Source organism: Marmota flaviventris, chromosome 10 (assembly GCF_047511675.1).
Source record: "Marmota flaviventris isolate mMarFla1 chromosome 10, mMarFla1.hap1, whole genome shotgun sequence".
In the NCBI taxonomy this organism is placed as follows: domain Eukaryota; kingdom Metazoa; phylum Chordata; class Mammalia; order Rodentia; family Sciuridae; genus Marmota; species Marmota flaviventris.
In genome coordinates, this window is record NC_092507.1 from 117,564,558 (window position 1) to 117,577,438 (window position 12,881).

The window sequence follows — 12,881 nt, forward strand, 5'->3', positions numbered from 1 at the left end:
AAGTCCAGGAGCCACAAGCTGGGGCTACAGTCAGCTTCCAGTTCTGAAGCAAGGGTGAGAGTCGGGGCAGGAGGGGAGAGACAGGGAGGCAAGAACACAGAGAGTGACAAGGAGAGGCTGTGACAGAGACACAACAGGGCCGAGTGATGAGACAGAGATCACCCTGGAAAAGAGGGAAACGGGCATCCCAGGGGAGGCCAGACGGAGATGGCCACCGAGAGAGACAGGAAAAGACACATCAGGGAAGAGAGAAAAGAGGGGAAAGGTACAGCATGCCAGTTATGGTGGCACACACCTCCCATCCTAGTGATCTGGGAGGCTGAGGCAGGAGGATCACAAGTTCGAGGCCAGCCTCTGCAACTTAGCAAGACCCTGTCTCAAAATTAAAAAATTAAATAAAAAGGGTTGGGGATGTGGCTCAGTGGTAAGTGCCCCTGGTTCAATCACGGGTACTGGGAGGAGGGAGAACGTGCCATAAATGGATGGCGGCAGAGGGGGAAGACCAAGGAAGCCTGGAGGATGGGGAGTAGCAGGAAGGAGGAGGAGAGAGGCATCATGGAGGAGCAAATGAACAGAAGACAAAGGCCGCAGTGCCACAGACCAGCAGGGGTCAGACGCAGAGTCCCAGCCTGGAAGCCTGTTGCTGGGTAGCCCACGTCCCATTCCCCTAAATCTGAGGTCCCTTGGGGTGTGAGGTCAGTGCCTTTCCCCCTGACCTTCGACTGCCCGTGTGACTGCTCCCGAGGTGGAAGTCTGGGTTTGGATTTCTGTTCCCGGGTGTCACACAAACCTTTTAAATCCCATGGCCCCTAGGGACCAGGGACAAGAGCAGCAAGGGGCAGTTGGGAGCAGGGACTGCGCCAAGATCTGGGTCTAGGCGAGGGGACTGGAGAGGGAGCCCGGAGGCGGCTCAGGGCGAGGAGGGGAGAGGGTGGGCTGAGGCTGCTGGAGGAGCTGACTCCCAGCCCCAGCAGGAGGGGCAGAGGTTCAAGGTGCCCTGGTCTCTGCCAGCATGTCCCTTGGTCAGGGAGGAAGGGAAAGGAGACTGAGGGGAAGCTGCTCCTTCCCTAAACTCCCCCAGGTACGGTGGCCGGCTTTGCCTTCCCAGCCCCCAGTTCTTCTTGCTCTCCTACCTAAGCAGCTTTACTTAATAGCATTAAGCAGGTCCCAGGACTCCCCACCCTCCACTTGGGGCTGAGATCAAGGGGAGAGACCAGAGGCTCCTAATCAGATTGGGGATTTGGTGGACGGGAGGGGGTTGTGCAGTTTGTTCAAAGCTAACAAGCATAAAATATCCCCTGGGGACTGCCACCGCTGTCTCTGAGGGGCTTCTCTCCCACTCTGATCCCCGGGGCTCATCTTTCACCCAGCCCCCACCCCCCCACCCCCGGGCCATACTCGACCTTATCTGCGCCCGACTTTGATTTCTGCATCACTATTTCTGTCTCCTCTCTGGTTCACTCTCCCTCTCGCTGATCCCGACGGTCTGCCTTTGTATTTATAAACAGTTCCATTTTCCCACTGAATCAATCAAGCAGTCCCTGGGAAGACTTGGTTCTGTCCAATCGATCAGATTATATAGTGGATTCATTCCAGCTGCTTAGAAGGCCCCTAACCACAAAATGACTTTCCGTACCAGGTGTTTGTTTTTTGTTTTTTTTTTTTGCATACCTGTAGCATTGGGCTTAAATACTCTTGGCTTTTAAAATATACGTATTTGTGTATGATCCTGTCTTTCTTGTCCTCTCTGTCCATCTGGTTGGCTCTTCTCTGACTTCCTGGGATCTCTGTGAAATATTTTTCTGGCAAGGAAAAAAAAATGGACATTTAGGAACCTGGGAGACTCCACCTCACCTACTCACAGCACTTTGATTTTGTAAGCTCACGTCGTAGGGTGGGAGTGCAGGGCCTCCTTAGGGGCTCAGGGCCTCCCGCCAACCTCACCTCTCCGCTCCCAAAGTTTCATCCTCAACTTCTCTGCCTTGATGGACTGATTGCAGCTCAGCTCAGAGTCAGACAGACCTGTTCCCATCCAGCTCCACCCCTTAGCCAGGATCTTATGCAAGTCTTTTAATCTTTTTTGAGCCTTAATTTCCTCGGCTTGCAAAACGTAGCTAATATCCACCTCTGGGGGTTATTGTGAAGAATCAATGAAGTTACACTTGAAAAAAAAAAAAGTCAAGTCCAATGTTAAGTGGGTGACAGAGGCCCAATTCATATTAATGACAATCTTGAAAAGGAAAATTCTGCTTTGGACATTTCCTTTGGCTCTAAACCCTGACTTCAGACTCAGTCTCCAATGTTATCATCATTATTTATATTGCTTTTATTAAATAATGACCTAAAACCTACATGTGTTGTAATGAACAGTTATATTAGCCAAGAGGATTAACCTTATTGTTATAATCAGAATGATGATGATGATGATGATGATGGTGGTGGTGGTGATGATGATGACAGCAATTCCTTGCTGCTCTAACCCTTCCAGGAACCCAAAGTGCTTTAGACAAACCACACTGACCATTCAAGATTGGGTTACGGTCCTTTTTGATTTATAGTTCTTAATACTCGTCCTCCTCTCAGGCCACTGCACTGGTGTTGCTGGGGGGGGGGGGTTTCAGGGGCTGAAGAAGCTGCGTACTCAGTGGTCAGAGGGTCACCAAGCTTTGTGTGATTAATCCACAGCACAAGGGGGAAGGAGCCCCAGGGCCTAGAGGACCAGGAGGAGGGGACAGAGTGGGAATGAAACGACTGGGTGCAGTAGCACACGTTTGTAATCCCAGAGACTAAGGAGGTTGATCCAGGAGGATCATCTGTTTGAGGCCAGCCTCAGCAATTTAGAGAGACCCTGTCTCAAAAATAAAGTAAAATAAATTAAAAGGGCCGGGGATGTAGCTCAGTGTTAGAGCTCCCCTGGGTTCAATCCCCAGTACCGCAAAAAATTTAAAAAATTAAAAAGTAAGGCTTTTCACACACAGAACTGACAGGCTGCTGGAGGGCTGAGGATCCACAAGTGAGGCTCAACCCAGGAGAGGCTGGGAAGGTACCACTTCCTTTTTTGTTTGGCTGGCCTGGGGTTGTTGTTTTGTTTTTGTTTTGTACCAGGGATTGAACCCAGCAGCACTTAAGCACTAAACCACATCCCCAGCACCCCCCAGCCTATATTTTGAGACAGAGTCTCACTAAGTTGCTTAGGGTGTAACTAAATTGCTGAGACTGGCCTTGAACTTGTAATCCTCCTATCTCAGTGTCCTGAGGTGCTGATATCATAGGTGTGCCCCACTGCACCAAGCTACCACTTTGTTTTTTGTTTACATTTCTGTTTTTGTTCCTTTTTAAAGAGCAGGGAAAGGGTATTGCAAGCCTACCTTCGCAGCTGAATCTTTTAAATCTTTTTTTTTTTTTTTTGGGGGGGGGGGGAGGGGGGAGTACCAGGGATTGAACTCAGGGGCACTCAACCACTAAGCCATGTCCCCAGCCCTATTTTGTATTTTATTTAGAGGCAGGGTCTCACTGAGTTGCTTAGTGCCTCACCATTGCAGAGACTGGCTTTGAACTCCCGATCCTCCTGCCTCAGCCTCCGGAGCCACTGGGGTTACAGGAGTGCACCACCGAGCACAGCTACCATCTTGACTCAGTATTGCTTCCCACTGTTTCACTTAGCTGTACAGCTTTAGGGAATGTGCCCCCTGAGCCTATACCTTGTGTGAGGTCTCAGCCTATGTCAATTTCAGTCCCTTATGCAGGCACAGTGAGGGTCTCTAGTGGTGGGTTAATTATACTCTTCTTGCCAGACCCTGAGGTCCCAGATCCTCCAGACCTGGAAACACCACCAGATCCAACAGACACCAGAGCAAGCTATAGAATTCCCTCTGCTTCCTGCAGGGAACAGACTTCCCTGGAAACCTCTCACCTTTGCATAAACACACCCCATTTCCAGCCGAAGTTCCTAAAGTGAGACAGAAGCGCTCCCAATTTAATTGAGGTTAGACAAAAGAGGACTCCCCCCCACCCCCAGTACCAGGGCTCTCTACCACTGAGCTACATCCCTAGCCCTTTTTTTTTTTTGAGACAGGGTCTCACTCAGTTGCCCATCCTCCTGCCTCAGCCTCCAGAGAAGCTGGGATTACAGGTGTGCAACACCACGCCCAGCTTCTCTAAAGTCTTAAGGCAACTTGGCATATTAGAAAGTGCTGTGGAGTGGCGACTCATTCTCCAGGTGTCTTCCGGTCAACTCACTTTCCCTCACTAAGCTCCTCTGGAATGTGGGGAGGTTGCTCCAGACACACCATCACGTCCTCCAGACCTGAGCGCCTAACAAATTCTAGTTGAGAATAAAGCGTCATCATCAGAGAGGAAACCCCAGAGGCCAGGTTGTGTAATCCTGGTTGCACGCAATCCTAAACACCCAGGAATCTCCCCTGCCCCAACCCACCCAGGAGCAGTCCCCACATCCCCACGGCCACCTCTCCCATTCCTTCCCCGTCCTCTTGCACATTGTCTCATGTTTCATTAGTGACAGCAAAAACCAGTTTTGTACTGACATCCTCTGTTCCATGTGGAAGGCTTTGCTTCAACATTTTCTATGATGATGATGATGATGATGATGATGATGATGTCGTCCTGGGGATAAACCCAGAGTACTCTCCCACTGAGCTGTATCACCAATCCTTTTCATTTATTTATTTATTTTTTAATTTTAAGATAGGGTCTTGCTAAGTTGCTCAGGATGGCCTTGAACTGGTGGTCCTCCCGCCTCCCGAGTCACTGGGATTACAGGCATGTGCCACTGTGCCCTGCTTCCTTCAACAGTGATTGTCCCCCCTTTACCTACAAGTCTGACTCGCTGGGGCTCATTCCAAACTCCCCTCCCTACCCCACCCCTATCAGTTGAGAACCAGCAATCAGTGTCCCCTCTTTTGTGCCCATGGTTATTTATTTATTCATTCATTTTTGGTACAGGGGATTCAACCCAGAGGTGCTCTACCACTGAGCTACAAACCTAGACTTTATTTTATTTTGAGATAGGATCTTGCTAAGTTGCCTAAGCTGGCCTTGAATTTGCAATCCTCCTTCCTCAGCCTCCCAAGTTGCTGGAATTACAGGCATGCCCCATTGCAGCCAGCTCTCCCATGGTTCATTAATTCAATAAATAGTCTCAATACCTAGGGTGTCATCAGTGAGCCACACAGACAAGGTTCCCGACTTTTTGTAATCGACACTCTGAGGGAAAACACACACATTAAAAAACGATGCTGTTCATTTATTCTATTGCCATCATTTGTTGTACGTCTATTGTGTGCCAGGCCCCTGGGACTCATTGGTGAAAATAACAAGCAAAAATCTTTGTTCATCTCAAATAAAACTGTTCCAAGTACTATTAAGGTACAGACAGATATGTGTACATGCTGCCTCCTCCCCATTCAAGGTTTAGAAAGAGTCAGCAATTAATCACATTTTCTCTTGTCTTCTCTTGGAGAAAACTCCAATCCTGTTAAGCCCTAAGAAGAGATCCTCTGTTCCATGTCTAAATCCACCCCCCCCCCGCCCCGTGGGGACAGGACGCAGGAACTTTGCCTTCCTCTCTCTCTGTGTAAGTGGTTCAGCCCCAAGCCCAGTCCTGGCTCAGCCTCTGGGCAGCAAGGAGGTCCCCAGAGGAGGCTGGGCCCTGCCCTGAGACAGGGGAAGTTTCCTTCCTGACCCTCCATCCCTTCCTTTTCCCCTTCCTCTTACTGGTGACCCTTTCCCCCCAGGTCCGGCCTCAGTCCTCTGACACCTGGAGGGGACCATGCACTGTGGCTGCCTGGCTGAGGGCATTCCGACCACCCCTGGCAACTACTGGATCTCAGGTGAGCCTCTCTGAAGCTCTCCCATGCTCTCGCAGCGGCTTTGGGGGCCTCTGGAGAAGCAGGGCGCCCTCACTCTCACTTCCCCACCCCAGGCGTGGCCTTCCCTGACTGGGCCTACAAAGCGGAGTCGTCCCCCGGCTCCCGGCAGATCCAGCTGTGGCACTTCATCCTGGAGCTGCTGCAGAAGGAGGAGTTCCGCCATGTCATCGCCTGGCAGCAGGGAGAGTATGGGGAGTTTGTCATCAAGGATCCCGACGAGGTGGCCCGCCTCTGGGGCCGCAGGAAATGCAAACCACAGATGAATTATGACAAGCTGAGCCGGGCCCTCAGGTGAGAGGCGGTGGCCAGCGCAACTGGAGTGTACAGAGTTCAAAGAAAAGGGCTGATTCCTGACACCCGGTCCTGTTCCCACTCCTCCCAGGCTTAGGAAATGTCCTTCCATGTGGGAAGAGGCCCAGGGTCCTCAAGGACAGCGTGGTCAACTCTGCTGGCCCGGGGAGGGCACTCTGACTCTGCCCCCTTCCCACTGAGCCAGCTCCTTGTCGACCTCCCTTCCCCAGGTATTACTACAATAAGAGGATCCTGCACAAGACCAAAGGGAAGAGGTTCACTTACAAGTTCAACTTCAGCAAGCTCATCATCGTCAACTGCCCTTTGTGGGGAGTGCGGGCACCATCACCCCCACACCTGCTGCTGGGGGCTCCCCCCTTGGGTCGGCCAGCCCTGGTGCCCACGGGTGTGCAGAGTGAGGTAGGCATGAAGGTGGCCCTTCCCAGAGCCCTACCAGGACCTGCCCCTGCCCAGGAAGCCCCTGTCCCTGCTCTCTGCCTTTGGGATCTCATTGGCCTCCGATGCTCTTCTTTTCCCACATCCTCGTCCCTGAGGACCCCAGGAGCAGGGGTATGTAACAGTCCATATGGTACACCCCTGGGAGAAAGGGTGACTTCTGTGACCGGCGTCACTCATTCAGTTGTGGATCAGAGAGAAGTGATGGCTGTTAACCACCAGTATGGGGGTATTTCGTTTTTTGAACTGGGTGATGAGGTACAGGCATGTTCCAGAGGAACAGATGCCGGGCTGAGTCCATCCCCCCGTCCCTCCTTCTCCTCACCCCTCAGCTCCTGCACCACATGCTGTTTACCCACCGGGCCATGTCGGAGCAACTGGCTGGACTGCAGACCCCCCAGGGGCCACCAGAGGCTACTGGGGAGAAGAAGGGGAGCAGCAGCACCGTCCACCGTGAGTGCAGAGAACGGGCAGGGGCAGGAAATCTTAACCAGAGAAGGGGAGGGCCCTCCCGGCTGAGTACGTGGCTAAGCAGGGTGAGACCAGGAAAAGCACTCAAGTCATTCACTCATTCACTCAACCAACATTGGTGAGGCACAGCTATTTACTAGGTGTGGGGACTCAGATATGAAAGATGACCCTCAAGAAACTCAGTCCTGCCAGGCGTGGTGGCACACACCTCTAATCCCAAGGTAAGGGTGGCTGAGGCAGGAGGATCACGAATTCAGAGCCTGCCTCAGCAACTTAGTGAAGCACTAAGCAACTCAGTGAGACCCTGTCTCTAAATAAAATACAAAGAAATGGGGCTGGGGATGTGGCTCAGTGGTTAAGCACCTCTGGGTTCAATCCCTGGGGAAGGAAGGGAGGGAGGGAGGGAGGGAGGAAGAAACTGAGGGCCTAATGGGGAACAGAAAGGTGAGGACTGTCAGGGACCAGTTCTGAGATTCAGGCAAGAACAAGGTAATGGGGAGATGCACAGGAGGAGATGGGGTTTCCTGGACAAGGCCACACCTCAGCAGGTGAAAAAAAGATGCCCTGGCAGAGGGAATAGAATTTGCACAGTAAAAAGCAGTTGGCAAGGGCTGGGGTTGTGGCTCAGTGGCAGAATGCTTGCCTAGCATGCGTGAGGCACTGGGTTCAATCCCCAGCACCACATAAAAATGAATAAATAAACAAACAAAATAAAGGTATTGTGTCCATCTACAATAAAATATTTTTAAAGAAAGCAGTTGGCAAGCATAGCAAATCTGGCATCCTGCTAGTATCTTGCTGTGGTCAGAGTAAGTTATACGATGGGGTCGGAATAAGCAGGAGCAGCCAAAGACGGACTTGGCAAGGCAAACCGGTGTCTTCCCCAGAAGGCCTTAGAAACTATTCTAGGGCAGTTGGACTTTATCCTACGGGTAGGAGGTGGCCAGGAGGGAGAGCAAGTTCAGATACTGGGGAAGGGTACTGAGGATTGAAGGCAGGGGGTACTCTACCAATAAACTACATCTCCAGTTCCATTTATTTATTTATTTGTTTATTTATTTATTTTTGAGACAGGGTCTCTCTAAGTTGCTGAGGCTGCCCTCAAACTTGCAATCCTCCCATCTCAGCCTCCAGAGTTACTGGATTACAGGCATGTACCACCAGGACCCGGCTCAGATTTTCATTTGATAAGAATTACAAGAGTTTCCCAACTTATAATGGTGTGACTTCAAACAGGGCAAAAAGCTATCTGCTATTCAGTAGGGACCATGCTTGGAACTTTGGGTTTTGATCTTTGCCTGGGAGCCACAGCTGCGGATCGCCTACATGTCAGAAGGGGAAACCACCAATGCTCTACAGGGCCCCGTGTTGCTAAGCTAAGATATTCTGTAGGTTAGGTATATTACATACTCTTTTGACTTGCAATGTTTTCAACTTACAATGGGTTAGTCCAGCACTTAACCCTATCGTAAGTGAAGGGATATCTCTGCTCTGTGTGTAGTTGGGACTGGAGGAGACACAAGACTGGCATTGGGAGGCTTTTGAAGATAATCCAGGCAGGAGACAGTGAGACCAAGACAAGAGCCAGGGGGTGAAGGAGGAGCCTCAGCTGAAGGCAGATGGAGAAGACACAGTTCACTCACTGATTTACTCACTCATTCACTCGCTCCTTGCATCAGATGTTTAATAACTTTCTGTTTAGCGTGCCAGATACTGTCTTAGGGACTGGGGGTGCCTTTACAGGGCTTGTAAGCAAGAGGGGGTACATATGTTCAATTACTAAGAGGTATGCAGTTATAACTGCTACGCGCTACAGAGGAGAAGTTGAGAGTGCCGAGGGCATCACACTTCCCCAACACAGTGACATATGAGCTGAGACCCAAAGTGTGCATAGATGTCAGCTGAGCTCAGAGGGAGCAGGGAGAACAGGGCAAGCAGAGTGTGTAAAAGCCCTGGGACAGAAAGAGGAACCGGGAGAAGGCCAGTGGCTTGGCACTTGGGATGGTGTGGGAGAAGGTGAAAACACAGACAGATGCCAGTTAGCTTTTTTTTTTTTTTTTTTTTTTTGGTACTGGGATTCAATCCAGGGGTGTTCTACCCCTGGGCTACTTTCCCAGTCCTTTTTCATTTTTTTACTTTGAGTCAGAATCTTGTTAATTTGCTAAGGCTGGCCTCACACTTGCAATTCTCCTGCCTCAACCTCCCAGGCTGATTAGCTCCTAGAGCAACAAAATTAGATTTGCTGTGGAAAAGATCACACAGATATTCAACCAATCCAAAGCTCCTGTGCAGAGACCAGAGAACTACCCCTCCACTCCAGCCGGTCTCATGGAATAAGGATCCTCAGTGTTTGGCCTACTCCAGGTGCAGCTGGGGACCCAGACTCTGTGCCCCTGGGAGAACAGCTGAGGCTGCGGGTGCAGGGCAGCCCTGGGCAGGCTGGGACTCGCTAGGCCACCAGTCTGACAGCCTGGAACCGAACAGCACCTGAAGAGCCCTCCCTGTCTCTCCACCCCGCCCCCCCGAAAGTGCCCTAGGCATAGAGTGTCCCTCTTTGGAAAACAATGAGGAAAAGAAAAGGGTTCCTTTCCTAAGCCCCAGCTGGGAGGGGACTCTTTCACATCTCTGCCCTCCTGGAGCACACAGGTCCTGCCCACACTTGACCCTGAAGGACACAACAGGTTTAGATCTCTAGGAGGTTAGTGAAGGTTATCATCGGAATGCTCCATCTGAACTGGGATTCCCAACCCGTGCCAGCCGGGCACATATCTGTAGACCCAATGCCCTGGTGCGCTGAGGCAGGAGGATGGCAAGTTGCCAGGCCAGCAAGACCCTGTTTCAAAATAAAATAAAAACGGGCCGGGGATGTGGCTCAGTGGTAGAGCACTCGTCTAGAGTGTACCAAGCCGGGTTTGATCCCCAGCACCATAAAACCACCCAGAACCCTGTGCCAATCATACCCCCAGCCTCACTCAAAGCACAGGATGCCAAGAGAGGAAGTTGCTTCTGGACAGGAGAGTGAGGGGACTGAGCTAGAGCCAGGAAGCTGCAGGGCTGGGTGGGGAAGGGGTGAGAGAGGTATGGGAGGACCTTAGAAACATCTCCCCTGGAGCCAGGTGCGGTGGCACTCACTATAATCCCAGTGGCTCAGGAGGCTGAGACGGGAAGATCACCAATTCAAAACCAACCTAAGCAACATAGCAAGACCCTGTTTCAAAAAAAAAAAAAAAAAAAACCCACAAAAAACAAATAAATAAATAAAATAAAAAGACTACGGATATAGCTCAGTGGTAAAACTTCCCTGGGTTCAATCCCAATACAAAAAAACAAAACAAAGAAACCTGTCCTCTGCCTGCTTGGCTGGAACACCCAGAGGACACAGCCTTCCTGGGAAACAAGTCCCCACACCATCTAAGAACCCAAGACAAAGAACACTGGCCTGGTACATTATGATTTCTGTATGTATATAGGTGACTCTATGACCAGTGTGATTCTGCAATGTGTACAATTAGAAAAATGAGAAATTATACCCCAATGATTCAAATGTATGAATTGCCAAGATCATTGTAATGTCATGTGTAGCTAATAAAAAATAAATAAAATTAAAAAAAAAAAAAAGAACACTGGCCTACAAAGAGGGTATACTCTGACAGGGGTCTCCTACATTTTCCCATGGAGGATCACTGATGCTTCATGATCTGACTTTATTTTATTATTAAATAATAATGAATTTGTCTTCCCCGTTTTTATTCATTACACTCCCCTGCCAATGTGGCTACCTTGTTCCTACCCTCTTTAGGTTAAAAATGAGAAAAAATGTGGAGTTGCAGTCAGGCTACTTGAAATACAGAAAATGGTTTGGAGATCTAGCTAATTAGGTCCAGGCTGGGCATCCCTAGCACAGGATCCTGGCAGACGGCAAGAGGAAAGAGGGCAGATTTGGAAGGAATGGGGTGAGGGCAGGGTTCTTGGAGGAGAATTATGGGGCCCAGACGCAGACAGAGAAGAGGAAGCTAGGATTCACCCCTCATCCATCCTGGGCTCACAGCCACTCTCTCTGAGTTCCCTTATTACCAGTGATGCTGCCTGATCTTAGCCCAGGATAAGGGACTTTGCAGATGAAGAAAGAGGCTTTCAAATTTAAGCAACAAGCCCAAGACCACACCACAGATTCTTTGCCCAGCTAGTACTCGAGCTCTTCGCTGCAGAGACAGGGAGGGCAAAGGATGGATTCACTGCGCTTTGGCAAACAGCACCCTTTGCTTCTCTCAGTTGTGTTTCGTTTTGTTTCTGGGATACTGGGGATGGAATCCGGGGTTCTACCAGTGACTGCCACTCCAGCACTTTGTATATTTCATTTTAAAGCAAGGTCTTGTTAAATTTGCCCAGCCTGGTCTCCAAAGTAGCTGGGATTACAGCCTGTGCCACCACACCTGGTTCTCACCATGGTTTTACTGAGCGCTCGATGTATGGGCTGGGTTCAGGAAAGAAAAAATAAATACATGTCGTGCCCACACTGAGCTGGGGCACAGACATTGCATAAATAAGTACACAGAAGACAGCATGATTCTAAGGAGCTAAGTGCCCTGAGGAGAGGTACAGAGAGAGAGGACTTCGGGCAGCCATGCTCCCACGGAGGCTGGGAGTCTTGGGAAGCTTCCCGGAGGAAAAGCCATTTAGGATGAACCTGAACAAAAGCAAACAGGGGAGGAAAGAGGGGTGGGGTCAGGGAGAGGCTTTGGAGCAAGAGGAGAAAGGAATGGGAAATGGGAGGAGTGAGTGGCATCTCTGAGAGGAAGGCGCCATTTTGACCCTTTCTCTTTCTTCCTCTAGGACTTGGTTCTGCCTTGGGCCCTTGCCGGCTGGGCCCTTGCTGCCACTTTGGGAACCCCCAAGGCGAGCTGCCCAGCCTTGCCACCTTTACCCCTGCTCTTCTGCCTCCTCTCCCTTCCAACTGGACTGGCCTCTCAGGGCCCTTCTCGCCTCCTCTCTCTTCAGAGCAGCTGCTCCCAGGGACCCCCAAGCTAGACACCCTGCTACCAGGACCTGGCTTCTCCCCAGGGTCCTGGCATTTTCCAGGGCTCCCCCTGTTGGCCGGGTTGGGCCAGGGCCCAGGTGAGAGGCTTCGACTCCTGTCGCTCAGGCCTGAGGGGCTGGAGGTAAAACCTGACGCTGTGGCAGGGGCCAAGGGCTGCCTGGACCCCAGGGAGGGCGTCTCCTCAGAGACCCACAGACTCCAACCTGGGGAGGAAAACTCTGAGTCCCTCAGTTTGGAAAACCTCAAGGTCGTGTGGGCCTTGGACCCTCCTTAATTGGAGAGGAAGATGTGAAGGGCAGTAGTCTGCAAATGCCATCTCTCCTCTTGCCCACCTTCCTCCTGGCTGGACACCAGCCCAAATTGCAAAAGAATTTGAAATTGGACCAAGAGAGGGGGCAGGGCAGGAAGACACCAGTGTGGGGTGGGGAAAACAAGGCAGGGACCCTCTTCTCCCGCCAACTTGCTCATTAGACTAAGGAGACATTCTTAATCTCAGTTTTCTTTGAGAGAAATGAGGTTAAGGTTTCCATCGTTTCCATCACTCCAGACCTGCCCCGTGAGGGAGGAAATTAAGGACTGTGCTGGGGAGGGGCCGAGTCTCAGGTGACTCCTGTCTTCTCTGGGCTCTTCTCCCTTTCCAGGCCACGGTCTCCAGTCCCTCTCCCACCCCTCCCTGCCCTTCTCTTCCATCCCTCTGATTTCTGGGCCCTGGTGGCTCTGTCCCCTGTAGGCACTTT

At 51.0% G+C, this 12,881-nt stretch overlaps 1 protein-coding gene across 1 annotated transcript; it reads left to right on the forward strand.

The window, feature by feature from the left end:
* Nucleotides 1-5,788: 5,788 nt before the first annotated feature.
* Nucleotides 5,789-12,418, forward strand: Etv3l (ETS variant transcription factor 3 like). The gene is made up of 5 exons (XM_027920761.2): nt 5,789-5,849; nt 5,942-6,179; nt 6,410-6,599; nt 6,968-7,088; nt 11,940-12,418. Exons 1-5 carry the CDS (start codon nt 5,789-5,791, stop codon nt 12,416-12,418), a joined length of 1,089 nt encoding a protein of 362 aa, XP_027776562.2.
* The last annotated feature ends 463 nt before the right edge of the window (nt 12,419-12,881 follow it).